This window comes from Dipodomys merriami, unplaced genomic scaffold, assembly GCF_024711535.1.
Source record: "Dipodomys merriami isolate MVZ:Mamm:240054 unplaced genomic scaffold, mDipMer1.0.p SCAF_990, whole genome shotgun sequence".
NCBI classification, from domain to species: domain Eukaryota; kingdom Metazoa; phylum Chordata; class Mammalia; order Rodentia; family Heteromyidae; genus Dipodomys; species Dipodomys merriami.
The window spans coordinates 233,043-260,984 of NW_027206613.1; the positions used below are offsets into that span (position 1 = coordinate 233,043).

At 56.2% G+C, this 27,942-nt stretch overlaps 1 protein-coding gene across 1 annotated transcript in view; it reads left to right on the plus strand.

Annotated features, from left to right (window-relative positions):
* Window positions 1–717: 717 nt before the first annotated feature.
* The window catches only part of LOC138822149 (uncharacterized protein KIAA0930 homolog), a 32,661-nt gene continuing 5,436 nt past the window's right edge, over window positions 718–27,942 (plus strand). Inside the window, exons 1-7 of the mRNA XM_070014709.1 lie at window positions 718–1,100; window positions 18,660–18,811; window positions 23,004–23,132; window positions 23,217–23,294; window positions 23,592–23,693; window positions 26,525–26,665; window positions 27,053–27,244. Coding sequence (XP_069870810.1) covers window positions 881–1,100; window positions 18,660–18,811; window positions 23,004–23,132; window positions 23,217–23,294; window positions 23,592–23,693; window positions 26,525–26,665; window positions 27,053–27,244 — 1,014 coding nt within the window. The 5' untranslated portion in view covers window positions 718–880. The remainder of the gene's footprint in view (window positions 1,101–18,659; window positions 18,812–23,003; window positions 23,133–23,216; window positions 23,295–23,591; window positions 23,694–26,524; window positions 26,666–27,052; window positions 27,245–27,942) is intronic.

Below are 27,942 nucleotides of genomic sequence, written 5' to 3' on the forward strand. Positions count from 1 at the left end.
TCCGCACACGCTCACGCTGCCCGAGGAGGGCGTGCACGGCCTCCACAGGCCCTGTGCACAAGGCAAGCCTCGCGCGGGCAGAGCTTGGGCGCTCGCGGGCCGGGGTGCGAGGCGCCCGGGCGGGGCAGGCGGCTTCGGGGATCGGGGCAGCCTGAGGGCGGCCGACCCTGGACCGGGCCCGGTTCCCGACCCGGCGGAGCCCCGCGGCGCGGCCTCCCCGCTCGCGGCCCCGGGCCCCTGGCAGAGGCGGGGAGGGGGCCTGAGGTGCCGGCTCGGGAGGCCCCGCGGGGGGCGGGGCGCTGGAGGGAGCAGCCGCAGCCGGGCGCCCCGCGCCCCGCCCGGCGTCCCGCGCCCCGCCCGGCGCCCCGCGCCCCGCCCGGCGTCCCACGCCCCGCGCAGCAGGGAGCTCGTGGGCTCGCGCGGTGCGCCGCGGAGGTCGTCCAAGGGCCGCCCGGAAGTGGGCGGGCGCCGGGACGGGTCGTTAGGGAGGAGGCGGAGCCAGGGGCTTGCCGCGGAGGAAGCCGGGCGTGGGGCGGGGCCTGGCGTTCCAGGGGCGGGTCAGGGCGGGCGGGAGGCGGGGCCTAGAAGGAACGGGCGGGGCTTAGATGTGGGGGCGGGGCCTGGCTGCGGTGGGCGGGGCCTGGGCGGCGACGGGAGCGCGCGGGCGGCGGCGGCGGCGGCGGCGGCGGCGGCGGCGGCGGCGGCGGCGCGGAGTGCGCTCTCCTCAGCCGGGCTCGGCGGACGGCGACGACGGCGACAGCGCACAGCGGGGTGGATTGTGGCTTCACTGGTGCTCTCGGCGGGCGGCGGCGGGACCGAGGCGGCGGGGCGCGCCGGGGGCCCCCGCGGGCGAGGCGCGGGCGATGAGCCGGGGCCCGGCATGGCCTCCGCGCGGCCGCCGGGCCGGGCCTGCGCCTCCGCGGCCGCGCCCGCGCCCGCGGGGCTCCGGGCTGCGCTGCCGGGCCTCCCCGCCGCCGCTGCGGCCTCCGCGGAGCCGGCGGGCGGCGCCGAGGCGGAGGAGCGCTCGCTGCAGCACATGCTGCGCGCCATAGCCGAGGAGCGCAGCCGCGTCCACCTGCGCCGCGAGGTCTGCGGCCTGGGTGAGTGAGTGGCCCGGCGGGGGGCGAGGCCGGTCCGGAGGCCGGCGGGGCGCGAGGCCGGCGGGGGGCGAGGCCGGCGGGGCGCGAGGCCGGCGGGGGGCGAGGCCGGCGGGGGGCGAGGCCTGTCCGGAGGCCGGCGGGGCGCGAGGCCTGTCCGGAGGCCGGCGGGGCGCGAGGCCGGCGGGGGGCGAGGCCGGCGGGGGGCGAGGCCTGTCCGGAGGCCGGCGGGGCGCGAGGCCGGCGGGGCGCGAGGCCGGCGGGGCGCGAGGCCGGCGGGGCGCGAGGCCGGTCCCGAGCACGGCGGCGGGGCGCGAGGCCGGCGGGGCGCGAGGCCTGTCCGGAGGCCGGCGGGGCGCGAGGCCGGCGGGGCGCGAGGCCGGCGGGGCGCGAGGCCTGTCCGGAGGCCGGCGGGGCGCGAGGCCGGTCCCGAGCACGGCGGCGGGGCGCGAGGCCGGCGGGGCGCGAGGCCGGTCCCGAGCACGGCGGCGGGCGCCAGCCGCCGGGCCTCCGCGCGTCCCCGCGTGTCTGTGTCCCGGGAGTCCACCCCCGCGCAGCCGCCGCTGTGCGTGTCCACCTCCGCGCGCCCCTGCCGTGCGTGCCCCTGCGTGCCCAGCTGTCCCCGCGTCTCGCCAGGCGCGCCGTCCTCCGTGCGCCCCGGCCGCGCGTCTGGGGTCTCTCGTGGGATGGTTGGCGCCCTCGGCGCCTGCTTCCCGGGCCAGTCGGGGTGTCCGCCTCTCCGGATGTTGTCCGGCCCCCTTCTTCCTCTTCGTGGTTCTGCAAGTCGCCTTCCTTCTCCAAGAACATCTGGGGCCTCTGTGCTACCGCCTGGAGTGTGGGCGGGAGGTTCGCGGAGATCCCCCCATCTCCGCACGCAGGGCTGGGGACCCCTGGCCGCACCCCCAGCTCACGTGGAGTCCGTGTCTCCGCTCGCTGAACGAATCCTTTGTCTCTCTGCACTCGCCCTGCCGGGACCTGTTGGCCTCCCGGCCCCCTGATGGGACCTGCTTGGCACCCAGGACGGGGGGTGCCGCCTGTCTGGGTGTGAGGTCCGAGGCCTGCTCTGCCCGGTGGGGTCTGGGGGGGGACTCTTATTGTTGGGATTGCAGGTGGGTGGGGTCTCCCAGCCTGGCTCGTGTGAGGTAATCTGTGAAGGACTCTAGCCAGGGGGTGCTCCCTCCCCCATAGACTGATTTGTCATGTTCTCCACGAAAAGACCCCTCCCTTCTTCACACTGTGAGTGACTTCATTCCCTGTGGTCACCCTCCCGGTGTGAGCGGGGATTTCCTAGGCTGGGACAACTTGGCAGGTTCTACCAGTGCCCCTTCATTCAAGTCCCAAAGGAGAAATTGATCACACACACAGCAGCAGGCAGGACAGACCCCTCTGGAGGCCGCACCCTGAATGAAGGCTGGTTGAGGAGAGGAAATTAATCTGAATCCTCTTCTTTGTAGCAGTCCCCAGTCTAGCCTGCCTACAGTTAAATGCTCCCTGGCTAGCAGATGTAGGGGAGTGGAGCACCCCATAGGTTTCAGTTGTTGGTCTCTGCAAAGGTGTTTTTATAAGGTGTCTCTACAAAGGTGTCTGAGCTGAAATTGGAGGACCCTCATTCATTTATTCAGAAAACTTGAGTTGGGCACCTACTGTGTGCATTCTGGCAGCTCCCCTGGCACGCAGTGTCTGAACTGGGGAGGGGTCTAGGGACCATCTGCCACAGATCCCTCAGCTGTGCGTGCTTAGCAGCTCCAAGCAGCCCCTCCACAGTTCCCTGAGCATACGCCCCTTCTGTTCCCCACTGCCTTCTGATGGCCCTGTCTGTGGGCATCTTCTCTCCTATTAGACAGCCCTGCTCCTAAAGAGATTGCAGAGCCATCCCCCACAAGCAGTGCAACAGCACCTGACATTATAGCAAGCATGCTAGGCAAGTACACTATGAGCTGTGCCCCCAATACTCCTACCCCATTTCTTGGTGGTGGTTATGGGGTTTGAACTTAGGGCCTTACGCTTGCTAGGCAGGTACTCTGGCACCTAGCCCTTTTCCCCTTTTTTGTGCTTTTTCAGGTAGGGTCTCAAGTTTTTGTCCAGGTTCGGCCTCAGATTGTGATCCTCTGACTTATGACTTCCTATGTGTATGGAATGACAGGCACATACCACCATGTCCAGCTTATTGGTGAGATGGGGACTCGACCGCTCTGTGCTAGAGCTGGCCTTGGATGGCAGTCCTCCTGAGTAGCTGGGATTGCAGATGCATCCATGCCACGTTTTTACATGGGAAATCTGATGTTCATATAGGGGCAAGGCTCACAGGGGCTTGTGCTGGAAGCCGGGATCCAGAACTGTCAGAGCACTTTGTTCCTGCTCGTGTAAGCAGCCTGTGGGTCAGGATTATGGTTTGTTCTGTCTTTCCCCCTTCAATTGTACTTTGTCATCCCCCACTGAATATCTGTAGCTTGTTTGATTTATGAATGAATGGATTTTTTTTTTTTTTTTTTGCCAGTCCTGGGGCTTGAACTCAGGGCCTGGGCACTATCCCTGAGCTTCTTTTGCTCAAGGCTAGCACTATACCACTTGAGCCATAGTGCCACTTCTGGGTTTTTCTGTTTATGTGGTACTGAGAAATCGAACCCAGGGCTTCATGCATGTTAGGCAAGCACTCTACCACTGAGCCACCTTCCCAGCCCCAAATGTTTTTGTTTTTTTAATGTTAGAGATTGAGCCCAGAGCCTCACCGTACCACAAAGAAACACCTCCAGGCCATTTTGAGTGAAGTTAGGTCTTCCTGATTTGGGTGGTGGTATTTAATTAAAGCTTAGATTGCTCAGAACCATGCTGGCTGGGTCTTTTCTGGGGTGATTCTCCTCTCTGAGGTTGTTTTGAAGGTGTCAGGGGTGCCTTTGGACATGTTTGAGTCAGTGTCTGTGAGCTGGGACACAGCTCTTGGCCTTCCCACACCAGCTCGCTGTGTGGCTCGTGATGAAAGGCACCTTGTGGATACAAACCTGACTTGCATTCTTTCCCCAGTGGTCTCTGCAGCAGCAGCATTTTTTGAGCATTTGCTCTGTGCCAGATGGGGCTGGCTTTGATCCCTGCTTTGTAGGAAGATAGTCTCTAAGGAGAGAAGCCAGGTGCACAGGTGACTGTTAGCCACCCCAAACAGGGCTTTGATGTTGCTGGCTGTGGTTCTGTGCCCACATGTGTGATGCAGGTGGCCAAGCCTGCTGTGTCTGGCAGCTTCTCTGGAGTGCTAGTGTCACCCCAGACATGCCACGTGGGATGGGACCCTGATTTTTTTTGGGGGGGGGTAGTACTAGGGACTGAAATCAGGCCCTTGGTTTCAGATGCTCTACCATTTGAGTTATGCCCTCAGCCTGGTAGATGACTTTTTGCGGGAAGAGGTTCTAAAAGGGCCATTCTGTGCCGTGCTGCTGTGTCCGCCTTGGCTGTGTGCTGCCGGAGGTGTTCGCGCCTGGGCGTTTGTGGTGTAGGAAACCGTACAGAGGTTTGGAGGGGTACCATTGTTCCGCAAGGGTGGAAGGGGTGGATTCCGAATCTCACGTTGTTTGCTTCTGGGCTCTGCAGCCAACATGGCCTCTGGATTCCAGTAGTTTGCCGGCTCCGGGTGCGTGGCTGCCTGACAGAGGTGGCTCAGCACCCAGCCCGCCAGTCACCAGTGTCACCGAGTCACCAGTCACCGAGTCACCAGTCACCGAGTCACCAGTCACCGAGTCACCAGTGCTGCGCAGGGGAGGAGTTTGTGGGCCGCTTGGTCTTTGAGCAGGGGTGAGGATGGGCAGGACCTGCCTGGATGGAGGAGCAGAGGCAGGGCATGGAGGGGCTGTGGAGTGGAGGCTGGAGTGGCAGTATTTAGGGCTCTGGGTCATTGATTGACATTGCAGGTGCAGCTTTGGCTGCTTTTAGCACCCCAGCCACGGGCCAGCCGCCTATACCTACAGCGTTCCTGTAGCCCTGCTGCCATGTGGGGAGACTCCAGCACCGCCATTGACAGGGCAGAGGAACATGGCACTCCTAGGGCCACCACGCTGAGACACCTGAGATTCCAGGCCTGTCAGAGGCAGGAGGGGGGCTGTCTGCCAGTGACCCTTGCCTCCCATGTTCCCCCCCCCCAATCCCCACCATGTCAGGCCCACCCTTTGGGTTGGGATGAACGCTGAGTGCCCATGGCTAGCTCTGTGGATTTACTGGGCAGGGGATTCAGTGCAAGTTGTGTCTGTAAAGGAAGGCTGCGGGGCCTGGCCGATGCTGCGGCCTTCAGACCTCTGTGTCTTGTCTGTAGAGAAGACGCAGCCTCTCTGGGGCTGTGGGGATTGCACTGAGAAGGGAAGGGTTGTGAATGAGCCACGGCAGGCATCGCTCAGCACAAGCTCTGGCAGAGGTGGCGTAGCCCTGGCTGCTGCTCTTACAGCTGTCCCAGTGTTTACACACTCAGTTACAGCTGTGTGTGCGGGCTGAAGTTCAGAGGGCCATTCTGAGCTGTTCCATGTGGCTTTGTGGTCCTTGGGGACATTCTCTCAGGGTTCCTTGGGTCACTGGCCACTGTGACTCCTGTTTCCCCCACCCCACCGCAGTCAGGGCTGTTGGGAGCCAGCATGGAGAAGAGGAAGTGGGGCCATTTGGAGTGGTAGCTGGGCTGCTTTCAGTTCCTGAGTCTGCTTTGAGGTAGTGAGTTCTGGCCTCCTCCAGTCCTGGGGTCCAGAGCCCTGTGCCTTACAGGGGCATCTGGGGACTCTGGAAAGAAGCAGGGGTCCTAGTTGAAGGGCTGTCTCTGCAGTCAGTTGTCTTGGCACTACGGAGCTAGTGATGAGCATGTACTGCCCAGCTGTGGCTTTGTGTGAGTCATTTCCCCCTCCAGCTTTTAGCCTGCCCAGGGGCTGCCTGTGACTGCCCAGCCCGTCAGGCTCATGAGTGTCAGCCATGCCACGAGACCACTGAGAAAACCCAACCAGAACACTTGCTTATTTGTTTACTTACTGTTACTCTTAAGTCGTCGTACAAAGAGGTTGCAATTCCATAAGTCAGGTTATGAGTACAGCGCACCTTAGTCACGATCACCCCGACCTTCATCTCCCCATTTCCCCTTCTCAGCCCACCCTCAAGTCACAGAGTTCATTTCCCACGTAATATACAGTGAATATAATGGCTACACTTGCTCACCCTTCCTCTCTCCATTCCTGTGCCACCCCTTTTTCCTCCCCCCAAAACATGTTTCCACATCTTGGTATTCATTTTGATAAACAGCACTTTCGAGGAGTTATACTTTTGGATTCTTCCCCTAAGCATATCTTCCTTTAGTCATTTTGTTTGTGAGAACACTTGTTTTCTTTTTTTTTAAGTCCTCAATATCTGAAGCAGATTTTTTTTTTTCCAATTAAAAAAGCTAATAAGCCAGGTGCCTGTAATCCTAGCTACTCAGGAGGCTGAGATCTGAGGATCATGGTTCAAAGCCAGCCCAGGCAGGAAAGTCCATGAGACTCTTATCTCCAATAAACCACCAGAAAACCGGAAGTGGCACTGTGGCTCAAGTGGTAGAGTGCTGGGAAGGGAAAGTGGAAGAAAAATGAGGGAGGGGGTAACAAAACCCACAAGAAATGTATTTACTACCTTATGTATGTAACTGTAACCTCTCTGTATATCACCTTGACAATAAAATTAAATTTAAAAAAGAAATGACATACAATAAAAAAACAAAACCAAATAAGTCTTAAAAAAAATGAGCAAAAAGAGCTAGTGACAGTGTCCAGGTCCTGAGTTCAAGCCCCTGACCAACAAAAATATAGATAAAAAAGCTAATAGACTGAGTTCTAATGGGGCTCACTCTGGAATCCTAACTACTTAGGAGGTAGAGATCAGGAGGATCAAGGTTAGAGGCCAATCCACACAAAAACGCTGTCTCAACAGATGAGGCAGTGGCAGGAATCTTAAATAGGAGGATCATGGTTGGGCAAAAAGTGAGACCCGCACTGGCGCCGGTGGCTCACACCTGTCATCGTAGCTACTCAGGAGGCTGAGATCTGAGGATCGCGCTTCAAAACCAGCCTGAGGAGGAAAATATGTGACAATCTTATCTCCAATTGATCAGTGAAAAACAGTACCTGGAGCTCTAGCTCCAGTGGCAGGGTATTAGCTTTGAGTGAAAAAACCAAGGGACAGTGCGCTATGCCCTGAGTTCAAGCTCGGTATTCACACACACACGCACACACACACACACACACACACACACACACACACACACACACACACACACACACACACGCACGCACACACACACACACACGCACACACACACACACACACACACACACACGCACACACACGCACACACACGCACACACACACACACACGCACACACACACACACACACACGCACACACACACACGCACACACACACACACACACACCAGTGCCCGTGCACCCACCTGCCCTCCCTCCTGTACCTGCTTGTCCACAAACAGCTAGCACTGCTGCCACTCCCAGCTGCTCCTGGCCACCCCTCCCACCTGTCTGAGTAAGCGGGCAGCTTTGTCTCTTACAACCATGTCTCATGTAAATAAGCCTTGTCTCATTTAATTCTCAAAACTCTCCGGGAAGTAGGAACTGATCCCAGATTTTACAGAGAAATAAAACAGACTGGACTCTTGGGGAGTTGTGTGGGTTTGCCCTCCTCTTTTTTGTCGTTTCAGAAGTGGGTGCGTCAGCTTCGTTGGGGCTGTGGTGCCTGCTTTTCCCCAGGGGCTGTCAGCTGCCCTGGTGCGATGGAGATGGAGAAGCTCGTGCTCCCAGCGGCTGGGCCGCCAGGGCTGTTTTACGCCACTCTTCAGGCATGTTCTGACACAAAGTGATCTCTCCAAACCTCCCCATGTGCTTGCCCCTGGGCCTGTGTCTCTCCCTCCCCCCCAAGCTGGAGTGTCTGTCCCCCCATTCCTACCAACTTTTTGCTAAGCACATGGCTGGGGGACAGGAGGGGAAGAGGACATGTTGTGAGCTGGGACCTGGCTTAGTACATGCTTGACAGTGTTCTTCCACTGAGCTACATCCTAAGCCTCACCGGGAACCTTAGAAGCAGTATGTCCACTCATTCCTACCACCTGGGCATCAGACCCTCATGGGCCATTCTTCATCCATAGTCTTGACATGTCCCTGTGTATTGGGGGCAATTTGCAGTTGGGGGCCACAGGTCACCAGCTGCTAGGGCTCAGGAGGGGCAGGAAGCTGGTAGCGCCACCTCTAGTGCCACTTTCCTTACTGTCGTGAGAGCTCGGGCCTCCCTTTTGCTGCTCATTTTTGGACCCACCTAAGTCCTCTTGCTAGCTCCCAGCCTTACCATTCCTGGGGACTGCAGACACTGAGTCTTGATTTCTGAGGGTTGGGGGTTACCCAGTTGGTGAGGGGCCCTTTGTATAGTCCAGGCCTGGAGAGGAAAGATGTCATCCCATTTTGGGGGAGAAATAAAACTAAATGGACTCTCAGGGAGTTCTAAACATCTTTTACCTGACAGTAAGATCCACATCTGCTGGGCGCCAGTGGCTCACACTTGTCATCCCTAGCTACTCAGGAGACTAAGATCTGAGAATTGCAGTTCAAAGCCAGCCTGGGCAGGAAAGGCTATGAGACTCATTTCCAATAAACAGAAAAAAAGGAAGTGGTGCTATGACTCAAGTGGTAGAGCGCTAGCTTTGAGCTGAAGAGCGCAGGGACAGGCCCAGAGTTCAAGACCCATGACTAGCAACAACAGCAACAAAAGCACCCACGCCTCCCACTTAAGGTTCTTTTTTTTTTTGCTGCCCTTAAAGACCATTGTGCACTTGCAGAATGTGGGTGGGTGAGGAGGGGCCATTTGCATTCTCTGCTCTGTGGTGGAGGTTTTGTTTTTCAGGGCTGAGGCCTGTGCATTTGGACATGTTTTCGGAGAAGGGGAGGAAAGCAGAATACAAAATATTTTTTTTGTATTGTTTTTGGATTATCTATATAAGGAGAGAAAAGGCTCAGCTCTCTGGGGACAGCCCGGTCCTCAGGCTCCAAGTCCTCCTGACTGGGCCTCCGGCGTGCTGGGATTCCAGTAGTGCACAGCTCGACCACCCGCGCTTACTAAGTGCTCTCTCCTCCACACTCATTGGTCTGCAGAGTGCGGGGCATCTCCACTTTGGAGGTTGGGGTGGAGACTCAGTGACAGGAGGCCAGGAGCAAATGTCTTCTAGTTCTTTCCAGAGCAGTGCTCCCTAGGCACCTTTGCAGCAACCACGCACACCTTTTGTGCCTGCCTAGTCATGTCCCACCTGTGCCAAGTGTGTGTTGTTACACAGTGCAGCCACTGTTGCCTGTTGATACAGGTCCTGTAACCAGAGCTGAGCCGAGCCGGGCCTGCCGCTCAGAGCTCGGCGCTCCTAGGGGGCGCAGGTCTGGGGGGGCGGGAGTGGTCAGACATGCGGGTGGCTTCCTTCCAGGGCCCTTGTATGTGTCCTGTGCACACCACCATGAAACCTGCCCAGAGCGCCCTGGGCCTGCAGAACCCACCACAGGATCACTGCTGAGGTCCTGGTCACAAAACATCACTCTGCCATCCCTGCTGACACACCTTTAGTGACCTCTTGATGCCTCTAGGCAGCCCCAGATCCCTGGCGGCCTGAGTTGTGGTAATGTGATTTTGGAGCCTCCCTCTGCCTCTTCACCCTGCAGTTCCTCGGCCTGGTATGGCTGCCAGGACAGTTCAGAGGACTGCCCTGGAGCTTTTCCTGCTGTCTGACCTTTGTTCCCCAGGGCACCCATGTGATTCCCTAGAGCTCCTCCCCCTCCTCCCCCTCCCCCCCATCCTGGGCCGAGTTTGAATGAGTTTAGTGTTCTTTGTGCCAGCCCAGCCAGCCCAGCGGGGAAGGTACCTGAGCCCAGTCCCCCGGGAGTGACCTGGGGAGGTGTTTGTGGGACACGGAGGGTGCTGGGCTTTGGAGACAGGCCTGGGAATGGGCCGTGTGAGGTCTTGGGGAAGAGGGGCCTTTGGTGGGGCCTTCCTACAGAGAGCCCTTGCTTGAGCAGGGCCGGAGCAGGAAGAGAACAGAGAAAGGCCTGAAATTCCTTTTCTGTGCTGCTGCAAAGAAGTCACTGCAGCTCTCTGGGCAGAATGAGCAGGTCACTGCTGTCTGGTCCAGCAGAGGTTGAGGGGCAGATCTAGCCTCAGGTCCTCTGTCCCTGGGAACCTGTGGAGAAGGTTCTTTCCTCGTGGCTCTTGGTATTCTTTTCACATAGGAAGATGGCTGGCCTGTGGGTGACTGCACCCCTGTGAAGAGCCCTGTTATCTCAGGCTGACTGCCCAGGGCCCACAGCTGTGCAGTGCCTGCGACCAGGGACACCAGCCAGGCGGGACAAGCAGAGGGAGGAGGCTCAATCCACACAGCCCCACCTCACCAGGCTGCCCATCATCCCACAGGGCACCTTGGGCATTCCTGCTTGGATGAGCACTTGAGGGCCCCACCTGCTGAGAGGCTCCTGCATTCCAGAGTCCCTCTGGCTGCGCTTCTGGGAGTCCTCCCTGCAGCATTCCTGGTGGGGTGAGTCAGCTGGGGCCAGAGCTGCTGCAGCTGCCGCCCTCCTCCTCCTCCTCCTCCTCCTCCTCTTCCTCTTCCTCCTCCTCCTCCTCCTCCTCCTCCTCCTCCTCCTCCTCCTCTTCCTCTTCCTCCTCCTCCTCCTCCTCCTCCTCCTCCTCCTCCTCCTCCCCCCCCTTCCTCCCCCTCCGCCTCCCCTTATTCTTCCTCCTCCCCCTCCCCTTCCCCTCTTCTTCCCTTTCCTCCTCCCCTCCTCCTCCCCTCTTCCCCCTTGTACTCCTCTCCCCTTCCTCCCCACAGCCTTGCAGCTGAGTGAGGTCACTGAGGGCTGCAGCATTGAGGCTTTGCTCTAGGAGGTCTCTCATCGTTGCTCAGGTTGCTGTCTCCTTCCCTGAGTGGAACGGCCCTGCCTTGTGCCCTGCATCTCATCTGTGCAGCTGGGATGGCCTGTGGAGCCAGGAGGCTCAGAGGGTCTAAGGTTCTTGTTTGCAGTCCCACAGTAGCAGTGGGCTTGGGAATGAATTCTCCAGGACTTGCACACTCAAATGCCCCGTTTCTCTGGGCTAATACATGAGGAAGAATGTACTCCAGCTTTCTTTGCCTTTGGGGGGTCTTCCAGGCAGATGGTGCCCGAATCTTGTTTTGTGCGGCTTTGTGTGTGCGTGGAAAGGCTCACATGGGATGAGCCCTGGGGCCCACCGGGAGCTAGCATTGCGCGCTGCAGGGACAAGACATAGGCTCATTGTCACGGGTCAGCCTGGCATTGTGCCTGGCTCCTAGCCTAGAGCCCGGCGCTGTGAGGGCTGGGGAGAGGTGGGGAGAAATAGGTGATTGGATACGTTCATGAGCCTGGTTCCTGGCCTTGGCATGGGTTCATGGCTGGAGAGGAGGGTGGATTCTGGGGTTCTGCGACTTGTATGGGGCAGGAGAGTGGAGGCTGGTGTGGGGCGGTGGGGTGGGCACTGGCGTGGCTAGCTCATGACTCCTGGCGGGGACGGTGGAGGCTGCAGAGTGAGTCAGAACAAGCAGCAGCCCCTCCAACCGTGGAGGCCATTTTCTGGGAAAAGCAGGGAGTGGGGAATCAGGAATTCTGAGGAACTCATGCAGGGGAACTTGAACCTCGAGCTACTGCTTCAGCTTGAAAGCCCGGCTTGGGGAGGCGGCTGTAGTTTGGAGACGGCCTGGGGGCTGCGGTACCTGTCCTGAGTTGTGGGCACTGTGACCCAGTGGCCGCCCAGGTGGAAGCTGTCGCTCCCTGACACAACCTCTGTGCCTGGCACAGAGCAGGCCAGGAAACGGGAATCCTAGTGCCAATCAAGAACGGGGCAACATAGATTCAGGGCCTCCATTTCCCTGACTTCCAGTGGGCTAATAGGGAGATGACCGGGCCCTGAGGGGTCCACCCGAAAGCCACAGTGGAGCTTCTGAGCGTGCAGTCCTGTGCTCGCTCCTGTGCTCACCTGTTCTACGTTCACGGGCTGCGGGATCAGGACTGCCTGTCCACGGACAAGACCCTTGTAGACGGGCAGGGAGGCGCCGCTGTGACCTGAGACAGTTTCCTCACCAGGAAAATGAAGACCAAAGAAGGCAAAGTGGCTTTGACTGTGCGCACATCCCCGGGAGGGCGCAGATAGCACCTGCTGCACCCCAAAAGGGCTCAGGCAGGCGGTGGGGCAGGAGCCAGTTTGGGGAGAGGCGGTGGGCAAAGGTGGATCAGATGAGGGGGCTACTAAGGAGTATTTCATCAGGGGAGAGCAAACAAGGCCAGTGCAGCATGGAGGACCATAGGGAAGACACGGGAGCTCTCTGGAGAGCCTGGCTCATGTGGCAAAGGAGCCTGGACTTTGGCCTCATCTGTCCTCCAAACCCCATGCCCCTCTTGGCTTGCCAAGCCCTCGAGATCGTTCACATGGGGACCCAACTGACCAGTCCTGCTTTCCCCCAGGGGCTCTTCAGGGCAGCCTGGGCCGCTCCTTTGTCTGCTGTGCCCGAGGCCTGGAGTAGTGAAAGGCCTATTCAGACAGCCCTGGCCCCGTGTGGGGAAGCTTCCAAAGGACCAAAGAGGCCAGCAGAGCCAGCCTGCCTTTGGGAGGAGGTAGTCAGAGCTGAGCAGAGCCTGCTGCTGACCAGGTGTCCTCTCAGGAGGCCCTGGTGCAGGCGTCCCTGAGAAGGGCACGGGCTGGGCAGTGCCGCCGCAGGACTACAGCAGAGACCGAGCCGTGTGAGGAGACACACAAGCCCTGGGCCAGGTGGGACACCTCTGGGCCGAGTCTTCTGGCTCTGTCCCACTCGAGTCTTGCTTCTCTTAGCCTCCCCCTCCTTGCCATCTTCACTTGTAGTCTCCACTGAGCCCCAGTGAAAGTCCCTTCATCAGCAGCTGGGTGGGGCCCACAGCCTGCCCTCTGAGCCTCTATGTTACTGATGAATGAGCCCTGCCTCCCTGAAGCTCTGGCTGGCTTTGAATGGCAATCCTTAGATCTCAGCTTCCTGAACAGCTAGGATTACAGGTGTGAGCCACCGGCTCCCAGCTTCCCTGAAGCTCTGGGAAGGCCCAAACCAAGATGGGTTCTGCTCAGCCTTCTGGCCAGCACTAAGCAGGCTCCCGGCATGGTCCAGCCCTGGCCAGCACATCCCTGCAGCTGCTCCCTGACACAGTCTCCATCCATACAACAAGCCTGCCGGTGCTCTGTGAGAGGCAGAGAAAGTGGAGGAAGTTTAATGTGGTGCTTGGGACATGAGAAGCCTTTTGTGTTAACTCCATTGCTCTTGATACAGCCACTGTGGACATTTGGGGTACCTCCTTTCAGTCTTTATTCCCAGGCATTAAAAAAAAAACAAACAAAAACCCACCAATAATCTGTCTTGTGTTTATCCATGTACAGTTTTTTTTTGGGGGGGGGGTCTGGTCGTGAGGCCTGAATTCTGGGCCTAGGCGCCATTCCCTCAGCTCTTCAGCTCAAGGCTAGCTCTACCACTTGAGCCACAGCGCCACTTCCGGCTTTTTTTTCCTTTTTGCTTATGTGGTGCTGAGGAATCGAACCCAGGGCCTCAGGCATGCAAGGCAAGTGCTCTACCACTGAGCCACCTTCCCAGCCCCCATGTACAATTTTGAATAAGGCTCTCTCCCCAGTCCTGATCAGTGCATTTTTAACTGCATTGTTGTTAAAAATATTTTGTTTTTTTTCTGAATAAGTAAACATGGTGCTCAGGGTACAAAATTCAGTAGCTATGAGAAGACTGATAATAGAAAACCTGAGATCCTTCTCTTCCCTTCTCTGTCTCCGAAGATAACACTAGCAATGAGCAAATGATACTAACACTGAATTAAAACTCTCAGCCTCGGGAGGCAGCTGACAAATGAGTATCATTCCCCACTCAGGAGATAGGCGTCTGCGTGGCATGGTCAGCCCTGCTGAGCTGGAGGGACCCCAACAGTCCAGCCCCTCCAGCACTTCTCTCAGCCTTCCGGGTCTGCTTTGCACATCCCACGCATATCCGTCTGTCTGTGCGTCTGTCTCTAATCACCCAGGTGGCCTTAAACTCCCAGCATAGGGACTTCCAAGGCATGCACTGCCATGCCCACTGGCTTTGGGGGTTTGTTTTCTTATGATTTTTCTTTACCATTACAACTTTTGAGTTGGCATCTGGAGGGGCACAGCTTAATGGAAGAACACTTACTAGTTCATGCATGGTCCTGGACTCTCCATAACAACTGTAGGAGGAGCTATTCTGATTTTGTGATGAGGAAACCAAAGGGCCAAGAGCCTTCATCTTACTTACCCAAGAGTCCAGAATGTGGGTCAGGTCTGCTCTTAGACTCTGGTCCGAGGGACCAGATGATAGAGAATGTGACCAGCCTTGTCATCTAGTGCCTTGTTCCTTTCCAGTATGTGTCTGAGGAATCCCGTCTGTGGAAAGCCTTTCACATTATGAGTGCCCATCCCTCCACACAAAGCATGTTACCCACAAGCCCTGAGGACCCTTCAGGACCCAGGTGGCCACTGTGAACCACCCCTGGGCTACCAAGAAGGGCAAAGCCATTCCTGGGGACTCGGAAGGAAAGAGGGGGCACTCACCAGGTGACCTCAGATCCCCTCCATTTCCTCATTAAAAATCAGCTGTAAGAATCCTAGCTGTTAGCTACATCGGTGGCTCATGCCTGTAATCCTAGCTACTCAGGAGGCTGAGATCTGAGGATCAAGGTTCAAAGCCAGTCCCGGCAGGAAACGGCAGGAAACTCCGTGAGACTCTTATCTCCAATAAACCACTCAGAAAACTGAAAGTGGCGCTGTGGCTCAAGTGGTAGAGCCTTGAGCTGAAGAGCTGAGGGACAGTGCCCAGACCCAGAGAACAAGCCCCACCACCGACAAAAAACAAACAAAAAATATCCTGGCCGTGCTTGTGCATGCCTGATGGACCTTGGGATGAACATGGCTGTTTGAGGAGCTAGGTTCAAGTCTCAGCTCCTGTGGCTACCACGAAGCCATGAGTCCCAAGGCTTGGTTGCCTTACACTGAGACCATTTCACACTCCGCCTAGACCATCCTCGCTGAGGATTTAAAAAAGAAAAGGGTAAGTTGGGTGCTGGTGGCTCACGCCTGTAATTCTAGCTACTCAGGAGGCTGAGATCTGAGGATTGCAGGTCTAAGCCAAACCAGGTAGAAAACTCCACGCGACTTTTTTTTTTTGGGTCATGGGGCTTGACCTCTGGGCCTGGTCGCTGTCCCTGCACTCTTCAGCTCAAGGCGAGCACTCTACCGCTTAAGCCAATGTGTCACTTCTGGTTTTCTAGTGGTTTTTATTGGAGATAAGAGGCTCACGGACTTTCCTGCCAGGGCTGGCTTTGAACTGCGATCGTCAGATCTCAGCCTCCTAAGTAGCTAGGATGACAGGCGTGAGCCACCGGCGCCCGGCCCACGAGATTCTTATCTCCAATAAACTACTCAAAAAAGCCAGAAGTGGCACTGTGGCTCAAATGGTAGATAGAGCACTCACCTTGAGTGAAGACAGCTCAGTGACAGCGCCTCGGCCCAGAGTTCAAGCCCCAGGACCAGAAGAAAAAAAAAAAGTAAAGGCTTTAAATCCTGTGGGGCACCGGAGCTGTCATCCAGCCAAGTGCTACTGAGCACTTGGCACTTCAGCTCATTGGCCACTGAGAGCTTCTGTCCTGGTTGCTGAGCTCTCATTATTCATGGACACCTGTTGTAGACTCACCCTTCTGCCTTGCACAGCACTTTTCTGGTTAATGATGACCATTTTCAGCTACTTCTCACCTCAAGGTGACGCTTAGTCCTCGGCCTGTAACTGCTTCCTTTCTGTGGTCTGTTAGTGCTACATGGGTACTAGTGTTCGTGTGGACACATGCTTATTCTCTTAGGTTAGTAGTTGGGAGTCACTGGCAAGTACATGTTTCTCTTCCTAAGAATCTGACGTTTCTTAGACTGTAAATTTTTGCAGTTTGTATTTGCCAGTCCTGGGGCTTGAACATGGGGCCTGCACACTGTCCTTGTTCTTTTGTGCTCAGGATAATACTTTACAGCATTAGCTTTTGCTGGTTAATGGGAAATAAGAGTCCCACGGACTTTCCTCCTAGCCTGACGTATCTCAGCCTACTGAGTAGATGGGATTACAGGTGTGAACCGCAGGCACCTAGGTAAGTTGTATTTTTTTAAAAATCCGGTTCCAAGGTTTGACCTCAAGCCTTGGCATGGACCCTGAGCTTCTTTTGCTCAGTGCTAGCTAATGCTCCACCACTTGAGCCGCAGCTCCACTTCCGGCTTTTTCTGTGATCAATTGGAGATAAGCCTGGGCTGGTTTTGAACTGCCATCCTCAGATCTCAGCCTCTTCAGTAGCTAGGATTACAGGTGCGAGCCACCAGTGCCCAGCTAAGCTGTAATTTTGTTGGCCTGGCACTGTCCCTGAGCTCTTTCGCTGAAGGCTAGTCCTCCATCACTTTGAACCCCAGCTCCACTTCGAGTTTTCTGGGTTATTTGGAGATAAGAGTCTTATGGATTTTCCTACTCAGGCTGGCTTTGAAACATGATTCTCAGATCTTACCCTCCTAAGTAGGTAGGATTATAGGCATGAGCCACCAGCACCTGGCTAAACTGTAATTTTTAAAGAACAAATTTTCCCTCTTAACAATGAAAATTTGGTCCTACGGAAGAATTTTTGGTTACTAGTGGGATTAATATTTTCCCTCACTTTTTTGTTTTCCTTTTGGCACTTTGCCTGCTCTTGTTGCTGCTTGATGAAAATATGACCAGAGGGCCTCAGGAGCCCAACCTTGGATTTGCTCAGGGAACAGTGGTCAGTGCTTTACAGTACTTCACAGATTGTAGGTATTTAAGAAGGGGCTCACCTCTGCTGCCCCGTGGAACCCGGGACTAGAGGGAGGATTCCTATTCCTGGGGCGTGGAGCTGTCCATGGTGCTATGTGGGGGAGGGGCTCAGCTTCAGCGGCTGCTCCAGTGGGAAGTCCACTGGGCTGGGGTTGGAGAAACCCACCTGGGAACAGAGCGAGTGCAGAGACTGGAAAGTTCTACTGGAGAGGTGGCTGGCTACCAGGACTTGTGACCGAGTGGTGCTTGCTGGGCAGCCTTGGAAAAGAAGGAAGAAGGGTTTATTTGTGATTTCTCAGGCCATGCAAGAGTCCAGTTACCTTATTTGTGAGTGTGTGTGTGTGTGTGCACATATGTGAGTGTGCACACGTGTGTGCGCGCTGGTCCTGGGGCTTGAATTTGGGACCTGAGCTTTTGTGCTGAAGGCTAGTGTTCTACTGCTTAAGCCACAGCTACATTTCCATATTTTTGGTGGTTAATTAGAGATAAAAAGTCTCATAGCCTCCCCTGTCCGGGCTGGCTTTGAACTACAATCCTCAGATCTCGGTCTTCTGAGTAGCTAGGCTGACAAGTGTGAGCCACTGGCACCTGGCCCCATTACCTCTCATGTCTTCACTCATTTAGTTATTGTGCTACAGGCAAAAGAACTAGGGAGGCTAGGATCCGGTGACTAATTCCCAGCAGGCCAAGCCCAGTGAAGAGCGTCCACACAGCAGCAGTGCGGAGGGCTCCCTAATGAGCCTTGTGGGTCTGGACCATCATGGCTCTGAAGGACTCTGGGCTTGGCTTCTCTTCCCCAGTCCTCACCACTGATTCCAGGAGGAGGGTAGGTTAGAGGAGCAGTGAGGACTCTGTGGTCTGACCTCAGAGCTTCCTGGTGCCCTTCCCTCCAGGATTCAGACTCCACTCCAGTCCTGGCTCCTGCTGTTTCTGGATGTGAAGGGCATCTGAGTATGTCTCCCTCTTCCTTCCTCCCTCTGCAGGGAACCCTGTGCCATTGAAGCATGCGCTCATGGGAAAAGGTCATATAATCTACCAACAGTACCAGTAGAAATACCGTAACAGAACAAGCAGGAACCAAGTGGGAATCCTTCTGGTGTGCTCTCAGAGCCATGGCATTCCAGATAAGGGTTATGGGTCTCTCCAACAGGTTCTTGTCTGCTCTTGAGGCCTGCTGGTGAAGGGTGGCGGTCCCTTTAAGTCAGATTCTCCCTGGGAATTGCCGCAGCCTTGGTGCGTGTGGGGGGAGGGGGAGTGGAAAGGGAGGATGTCTGCAGTGGTGGCGTCTGCCTGGAAGATCACCCCTGCACAGCCTTCGGCTCCCTGCCAGCCAGCTAGCCACATTTTCATTCTCAGCTGTTAGATCTTCCTTTTGCTCTGAAGCTGCTGATTCACTCACAGGCTGTAGTGGGCTGGGCTCAGCAGCCGGGCGGGGCCAGCTCCCATCTGCGGCTGGGTGGAGAAATTGGGTTTCCGGGTGGCAGCCCTGCACCTTTCTGGATGCCTCAAGGGTGCAAGTGGAATGCTAAGGGAGGAGGGCCAGGGCACCTCGAGCCCTGTGGGATATCTGATCAGAAGTGCTGCAGGGCGGGCAGGGCTTGGTCAAGGTGGCTGGCCGGGGCCAGGATGGCCTCGGTTGCTCAGGGTTCTCTGGCTCCCTTCTGCAGGGTGCTTCAAGGATGACCGCATCGTCTTCTGGACGTGGATGTTCTCCACCTACTTCATGGAGAAATGGGCTCCCCGGCAGGATGACATGCTTTTCTACGTGCGCCGGAAGCTAGCCTACACCGGCAACGAGAGCAGCATTGAAGGGAAGAAGGTGGGTGACCCCAACCCCAGCCCGAGTCTGCCCCAGCATCCTACAGGGTCTGCTCCTGCCCACACTCCTGTGCGTGTCTGTAGGCATCTACCATGCTGACGGAGCACTTGCCGTCTTCTAGGGACCAGGTGTAATCACACACGTTGCAGCGTCCCTGTAATCCTGACGAGCAGTGATTGTTCACACCAGTGTAGTTCTGAGAAAGGAGAGGCTTAGGATTCATCTCATGTGACCAGCCTCTCAGTAATGGATGATGGCATAGATGTTTTTGACCTGAGCCCAGGGCCTGGCTTGGATGTGGACAGGGTGAGCTGGTTTGATATGATGATGCCTTCTTCAGCCAGTGCTTACCATAGACCAGACAGTGCCAAATTCCCCACACTCCTTGGTGTAGACAGGTAAGGAAACAGATGAAGTGACTTACCGAAGGTGTTTGAGCCACTATATGGAAGTGTGAAGAAAGCAAACTGCATATGCTTCCTTCTCTGTTTTGGAAGCTCCGGCGGGTTCTAGAGTCTCTGTGGAACCATGGAGGCAGGTCTGGGACTGGCAGCCTGCCTCGCTTTAAGTCCAGTGCTCTGTGATTCCAGCCCCACGAGTTGTCAGCTGTGTCTCATGCCGTGAGCCTGGAGCCCAGTTCCTGGCATGATCCTGAACATGTGCAGAATGAATCTGTGGCAAGTAGACAGGCCAAGCCTCTGAGAAGGAGGGCCTAGCAGGAGAGCTCAAGTCACTGGCTAGAGAGAAGGAAGAGACGCAGGAGGGGAAGGTCAGTGGATAGCACTTGGGACCAGAAGGGTGTGGAGGCCTGGCAGAGCCACGTCTGTGGGCAGTACAGGAGGTGCCCATGGAAGGGGGGAGAGGCCTCTATCACTGGGGCCCTTGGGCAAGTGTGGGAAGTTGCCACAGAAAATGGAAGCTCAGAGATAGCTGTGAGTCTGCTGTGGGTCCCACAGCCCTCCTGGGAATTAGCTCTGCTCCCGGTGCTCTCGGGAGCCCAGTTCTTGGTCCCTCTGCCCCACCACTGTGCCCTCCCTGTTGGGTATGCCGTAGGGAGGTCAGCCCCTGCCCCCAGTTTGCTTTGTGACTGGGCCCCGATGTCTGGTCTGTGGGGGCAGGGACAGATCCTGAGGTGGAGGGGGAGCTCTCCCCTCACAGCCCGTATGCACCCCACAAATGACAGGCGGGGAGGAGAGAGGACTGGGCAGGTGAAAGATAGGAGCTGCTTGGGGAAGGAACAGCCCTGGGTCCAGACTGCAAGGGTCCCAACCTGGAGACTTGGGGGTGTTGGGGTCAGTAGGAGACCCCCAAGTCCCATGGGAGTGCTGAGTACCCGCCGTGAGCCACGTGCAAAGTCCAACCCAAGCACTGGGGACACAGAGGTGACGCAGGCCTGGGCCTGTCTGTTAGGACAGGCAGACGCTTGCTGATCCCTAGAGACGGCAGGGCTGTGATGATGGGGAGGCCAGGGGTCACACACATCACACGTGTCTGGGGGACCAGAGGGAGAGGGAAAGCAGCCATGGACTGGGGCTCCGCCAGGGGCGGGAGGCTGCTGATATGTGTGACGAGTGTGCCAGTGTAGTGCCTGCCAGTGCGGACCAGCAGGCTGGTGTATGGCAAAGGCCAGGGCCAAGCAGGGCCCTGCCCATGCTTGCTGACACCTTTCCCTGTTTGTCAGGCTGCAGTGTGGAGGGCGGCGTGCAGGGGACATCTGGAGGCATGAGCCAGAAGCACTCCCTGCCCAGAGCAGTCTCACAGGGCGGCAAGGTGCGGACCACCATGATCGCAGATTGTGCGCTGAGAGTCCTCAGCAGCAGTGCTGCCTGCTGGTACCCAGTTACCATGGCAACAGAGCTAGGCTTCCTGCCTAGCTGAGGAGGGTGATGGGCAGAGCCGAGGCCTGCAGTGTGGGTAGGCATAGGATGCTGGAATCCCCACACCTGGCTCCAGCATCCTGGGGACCCTGGCCCGGCTCCTCCCAGGGAAGGATGCCCTGGATTCTTGTGCTGTCATTTTTTTTTTTTTGGTCGGTCGTGGGGCTTAAACTCTGGGCCTTGGCTCTGTCCCTCAGCTCTTCAGCTCAAGGCGAGCGCTCTACCACATGAGCTACAGCGCCACTTCCGGTTTTCTGGTGATTTATTGGAGATAGGAGTCTCATGGTCTCTCCTGCCCGGGCTGGCTTTGAACCACGATCCTCAGATCTCAGCCTCCTGAATAGCTAGGATTACAGGCGTGAGCCACCAGCGCCCGGCTGTGCTGTCATTTTTTAAAAAGACATTCCTTATTGGCAACAATTTCTTTCTTTTTTTTTTTTTTGTCGGTTGTGGGGCCTGAACTCTGTGCCTGGGTGCTGTTCCTTAGCTCTTCAGCTCAAGGTTAGCACTCTACCACTTGACCACAGCGCCACTTTGGCTTTTTTCTGCTTATGTGGTGCTGAGGAATCGAACCCAGGGCCTCATGCATGTGAGGCAAGCACTCTACCATTGAGCCACCTTCCCAGCCCAGCACTAGTTACTTTTATGAGGGGATTTCATTTTGACATGTCCCGATAGGCACACATTGCACCTTGGTCAGTTGTGTCTCCTCGCTGCTTTCTCAATGCACCTCTGGACAAAACTTCTCCCCATTCTCAGCAGCCTATTTTGCCTTTGGCCAGGAAGGACAAGAACATCCAAATGCCCCTGCAGGGGGCCACTGACACTCCTGTTGACACTAACAGCAATTTTGGGTACAGATTATCCTGAACCCACTCACTGGACACTAAAGTTCAGAGATTGCAACTTCCTGGTGGTGTTTTTTTTTTTTTTTTTTTTTTTTTGTCGGTCGTGGGGCTTGAACTCTGGGCCTGGGCGCTGTCCCTCAGCTCTTCAGCTCAAGGCGAGCGCTCTACCACTTGAGCTACAGCGCCACTTCCGGTTTTCTGGTGGTTTATTGGAGATAGGAGTCTCATGGTCTTTCTTGCCCGGGCTGGCTTTGAACCGCGATCCTCAGATCTCAGCCTCCTGAGTAGCTAGGATTACAGGCGTGAGCCACCAGCGCCCGGCTATCCTGGTGGTGTTTTATCTTTTGATAGATTGCCTTGAGTAGAAGACATGCAGAAAAGAATGTGCAGACAAATGTCTGCACAGGACCCCAGCTTGAAAGTTTGTCTTTCCAGTGTGAGCACCAGGCTCACCAGAGCTCAGCATGACCCACATACCCGAGGCCCTTGGCCTCCTCCCTCCTCCAGGCAGGCTGACTTCCCTCCCCTGGGTGGGTGGTGCCGTAGGTCATTCATGTCCCTCTGCTGCTTACCTCCCTGTCGTCTTTGACGCAGGGGCTGTGGTTGGTCATCTGGCTGCTGCACGTCCCTCCCTCATGCGCGTGCTCCCGGCACGTTTTTGGATCTGTCTTTTGGGGGCACACTTTCCTGATGGAGAGGTTCTCTTTCCACTGTCCAGCGTGCTTTTCTTCAGGCGTTGAGCCAGCAGGGGCTTGCCGAGCACCTGCCACGAGCAGCACGGCCTCGTTGGGGCTGCATTCTCTGAACCTCAGGGGGATAAGTATGGGGAGGACAGGACCACAAAAGTGGAACCAAGCCAAGCAGCCATCTGTCCACAGCGGTGTGGGCAGTGGGGAGGCAGCCTCCCCCGTGTGACATCCAGCCTCCTGTGCCTCTTCATGGGGCTTAGCTCTGCATAGGCTTGTACCTACAAGAGGTCCCAGCATGGCCCAGCAGGAATTGGCGGGGGACCCTGTTGGGCCTTACTGTGACCCAGGGCTGGGGGCTGCTGGCCAGGATGGTTTGTATCCAGGTCTGCTTTTGACTTGTTATCGCCTTGGGTGCTCTGGTTTATCTTCGATGTGGGTGTCTTTTTGATTTGCAGTAAATTTGGTTTGCATCTGTTAGAGCAAGGTTTATGAGGCTTTGCTTGAAGGGTTGTTGTCAGTACAGAAGGACAGAAGGATGAACAGCCCAGACCTGGATGCCCCCCCTGGGAGCTCAGTAGATACTACGGCTGTCACTGTCCCAAAACACACCTGGGAAGTCTGTGGCCTTTCATCATCACAGCGCTTTGAAAGGCAGTTGCTCTCAGCCATTGTACAGACAGGAAAAGTGAGGTTTCAAGAGGAAAGGAGAGGAGGTCTGGGTCACAAATTGGGGAGTCAGGGAGTCCTCATTCATGCTCGTGCCTGTCCTGTGCCACAGGCTGAGGCCGAACCCGAGGTGGAAGTGGAGGTAGAGGTGTACCGACGGGACTCCAAGAAGCTCCCCGGCCTGGGAGACCCTGACATCGACTGGGAAGAAAGCGTCTGCCTGAATCTCATCCTGCAGAAGGTACAGACCAAGGGGGGAGGGGCCCACTCTGCCCTGTTCAGAGGACAGCAGCCCCTGTGCACACTGACCTGCGCTCTCTTCCAGCTGGACTACATGGTGACCTGTGCAGTGTGCACACGTGCCGACGGCGGGGACATCCACATCCACAGGAAGAAATCCCAGGTGAGCACCAGCCTCCTGCCTGCCAGCCTTCCGCCCCCTGAATCTGTGCTGGGAGACGGGTCTTCCTCCTCCTCCTCACTTCCCCGCCCCCAGGTGGGGGTGTGCTGCAGAGGTCCTTTCATCTCCTGGGGCCCTGGCCCCTGCAGGGAGCACACAGCCAGCTTACCCACACGGATGCCCAGTGCTCCTCCCGCTTCTGGCTGGCTCAGGGCACGGTGGCCCTATGACTTCTGAGGAGGGCTCTGGGCCTGCCTTGGCGGTGCCTCTCTTAGCCCTTAAAAATCTGTTTTCTTCCAGCAAGTGTTTGCATCCCCCAGTAAACACCCCATGGACAGCAAAGGGGAAGAGTCCAAGATGAGTTACCCTAACATCTTCTTCATGATTGACAGCTTCGAGGAGGTAAACTGCTTGTGCCCGGCTCTCCCCTTAGCTTCCCTTTCCGGAAGCTGAGAAGGAAGAGTCTAGATGAAGGCCAGTGTGGCTTATCCTCTTCCCAGTGTTCGGCTTGGGGCAGCCTTATTTCATACCTATACAATGAGTGTGGTGACTGACTGCCCTACATTCCTGTCAGGATCGATGGCCCAGGGAGTCCTGAGTGATAAAACACATCGTAAACTCCTACAGTAAATGCTGCCGGGGCAGGAGGAGCTTTACCATTGCGGCTGCTCTAGATGCTGCCTCAGGCCTGTGCTGACATGGAATCTGAGGTGTCAGATAGGGGTGGGGCTTCAGTTCTCCAGACTTGGACTGTGACTTGGGAAACATGGTGCTTCATGCAAGGGGGAGAAGCTGGCGGTCCCCTTCCCCGCATGGCCTTCCCGAGGCCCTGGAGGTGGTCTTTGAGCTTGCTTCTAGGCAATCAGGCCTCCTGGGAGGGTCCATACAGAAGCAGCATGTACTTTAGAGTCTCCACTAGATCTGATGGTGCCTTGAAGCACTACTGACTTATTTACCTAGCTTGTATTTTGCTTTTGGCGACAAGATCTCATTATGTAGCCCACACTGGCCCTCAAATTTGAGATCCCGACAGGTACAGGCAGGACATGCTACTACGCCCACTCCAGTGTTTTTTTCTGATTGATTTATTCATACCAGGGTTTGAACTGAAGGACTTGCTAGGCAGATGCTTGACACTGTGTCTCTAGCCCCTAAGTGGAGTTTTCTTTAAAAAAATTTTTTTAAGTAGTAATACAAGGGGGTTTGAATCTAAAATGTCATTTCTGTGTATAGTGCACCTTGATCATGGTGCGCCTCCGCCATTCTCCTTCCCACCTACCTTATTCCCCCGCTTTCTTGTGTCCTAGTTCCATTTTCGCACCGAGCATTGTGACTGTGTTTGTTCACAGTGTCTCATTCTGCTCATCCACTCCCCCCCAATACCATGACATGCTTCAGCTTCCTAATATTCATTTTGTTCAACTGTTAATTGACAGAGGTTGCTCTGTGGAAACCGCCCCTGCATACCTCACACTGTCCTCAGCTTGGTCATATGTGTGTGTGTCTATACACACATGTATATATGATTGTGTATGTGTTTGCACCTTTGTGTATATTTTAGGTCTGACTTCCACATATGGGAAAGCATGCACCCTCTGTCTCTCTGAGCTTACTTTACTTAGCATCATTTTTTTTCTTGGTCCATCCATTTTCTTGCAAATAACATCATACAATTTATCCTGATGGATGAATAATAAAATTCCACTGTGTACACAGGGTGCTGGTGGCTCACACTTGTAATCCTTGACTACTCAGGAGGTCGAGATCTAAGGGTCACAGTTTGAAGTGGGGAAGGAAAGTTCAGAAGATTCTTTTTTTTTTTTTTTTTTTTGGGTCCGGTCATGGGGCCTGAACTCTGGGCCTGGGCGCTGTCCCTCAGCTCTTCAGCTCAAGGCTAGCACTCTACCACTTGAGCCACAGCGCCACTTCCGGCTTTTTTCTTTTTGTTTATGTGGTGCTGAGGAATCGAACCCAGGGCCTCAGGCATGCAAGGCAAGCGCTCTACCACTGAGCCACCTTCCCAGCCCCAGAAGATTCTTATCTCCACTAAACTTCCATAAAAGCTGGAAGTGGAGCTGTGCTCAAGTAGTTGGGAGAGTGCTAGCCTTGAGCAAAGAAGCTCAGGGACAGTGTCCAGGCCCTGAGTTGAAGCCCCAGAAGGGGCACACAAACACACAAAAAAATTATTTTATACACACACACACACACACACACACACACACACACCACATTTTATTGATTGTAGAGCATCTGATTTGCTTCCATATCTTGGCAGCAACCAACATGGTTGTGCAGGTGTCTTTACAGTATCCTGACTTGTAATCTGTGTGAATGCCAAGAGTGGTATTGCCAGATCATTGGGTAGTACTGTTTAGTGTTTTGATGAATCTCCATATTGGCTCCCATAATGGTTGTACTAATTTACATTCTACCAACAGTGTAATAGGGCTCCCCCTCCTCCTCACCCGACCCCTCCCCCGGCTTGCCCCACCTCCCAGCAGTATGGATTGTTTGTATTCTTTTTTTTTTTTTTTGTCGGTAGTGGGGCTTGAACTCTGGGCCTGGGCGCTGTCCCTCAGCTCATCAGCTCATCAGCTCAAGGCAAGCGCTCTACCACTTGAGCTACAGCGCCACTTCCGGTTTTCTGGTGATTTATTGGAAATAGGAGTCTCACGGTCTCTCCTGCCCGGGCTGGCTTTGAACCGCGATCCTCAGATCTCAGCCTCCTGAGTAGCTAGGATTACAGGCTTGAGCCACCAGCTCCCGGCTTTGTTTGTATTCTTGATAATAGCCATTGTAACTGAGATAAGATGAAATCCCAGTTTTATTTTGATCTTCATTTCCCTTACGGCCAGGGATGTTGTTAAGCATTTCTTTGTGTCTTTATTGGCCATTTTTTACTACTACTCCTGAGCAGTAGCTGCTTCTTTGTCCATTTATTAATTGGGTTAATGATTCTTTGGGGATTTAGCTTCTTAGGCTCCCTGTATAGTTTGCCTATTAGTCCCTTGTCAGATATGTGGCTGGTGAGGATCTTTCCCCGTCTGCAGGCCGTCTTCTCTGCTTCGCTTCGCTGTGCATAAGCCTCTTCGCTTGATGTGATCGCCATGTCAGTCTTCTGTTCTCATAATGGGGTTTTTGTAAGTGGTGGCTCCCAGCAGCCAGGCCAGGCTGCAGCTAATGTAGCTGCTGACACCGGCCGGCCCTGTCTCCTGTGTGTGTGCCTGTCTCAGGTGTTCAGCGACATGACTGTGGGGGAAGGAGAGATGGTCTGTGTGGAGCTGGTGGCCAGTGACAAAACCAACACGTTCCAGGGCGTCATCTTCCAGGGCTCCATCCGCTATGAAGCCCTCAAGAAGGTGTATGACAACCGCGTGAGTGTGGGGGGCTCCGCTCAGCAGCCCCAGCCCCTCTTTCCTTCCCGCGTCTGCGTGGTGACGGCCACCACTCCCGGTCCCCGCGGCTCCTCGGCACGCGTCCCCATGTCCTTTGATCCTGTGTTGGCCCCAGTTCCAGGCTGTCCCCGGGACGCCAGTGAGCATCTGGTCCTTGCGCTGTGCTTCCCTGGGAGGCGGCAGCCGGTGGCGGGGTGGTCTCCCCACTGTGAGTTCCCGGCCATCTGCTGCCTGGCACTGGCAGCACTCCCGGTCCACTGGGGCGCACGCGGTCCCCAGGTCTCTCGGGTGCTTGCTCTGGCTGCTTGTGTCCCAAGGGAAAGGCCCACCCCCACCCCCACTCAGACCGGGTCCTGCCCACCACAGGTGAGTGTGGCCGCTCGCATGGCCCAGAAGATGTCGTTTGGCTTCTACAAGTACAACAACATGGAGTTCGTGCGCATGAAGGGCCCCCAGGGCAAGGGCCACGCGGAGATGGCAGTCAGCCGAGTTTCCACGGGCGACACGTCCCCCTGCGGGACTGAAGACTCCAGCCCGGCTTCTCCCATGCACGAGCGGGTAAGGACAGGGCAAGGGGAGGGGTCCGGTCTCCCTCATCCCACAGCCTCCGGGTGAGGCAGGACTCCTCCTCCCCCTCGGATGGGGCCACTGAGGTTCAGAGGAGCAGGTGCGTCCCTGAGCTGCGGCTGCAGCCAGGCCCTGGGTGCCTGCAGGGCAGACCCGTTCCCCAGCGTGGCTGTGTGAAGCCCCCTGGTGAGTCAGCGGGAGGACGACGCGTTAGCTTCCCTGCCATCCCGTGGGTTGGCCAGAGCGTACAAAGGCCCTGGGGCCACCTGGCTCATTCTCAGCACTGTCCCATTGCTTCATAAACAGGGTGTTTTATCTGCTGGCAGCAGCCCCACAGGAGGATGTACCATCCTGCCCCTGATGTGAAAAGCCAGACACGGCCCTGGTCACGAGACTCCCCAGCTCAGCACGGGCTCAGCCCTGTTCCCTCCACCCCCACGTGGGGAGCCAGCTCAGGCCACCTCCAGCCCAGAAGCTTGGCCTGGGCTGGGTTGCAGGCCCAGGACCTAGGCAAGGGAAGGTTCTCTGCCTGCTGGCTGTTTTGTCTCCTTAGAAAGGGGCTGCTCAGGTCCTGGAAAGCACTGGAAAAGTAGCTAACGGACCTTCCAGGCCTTGTCTACGAGAGACATGGTGACCAGGGCCCAGTTCGAGGGAGCTGCCAGGTCCTGAGCCTCCATTCTCTCGTGGTG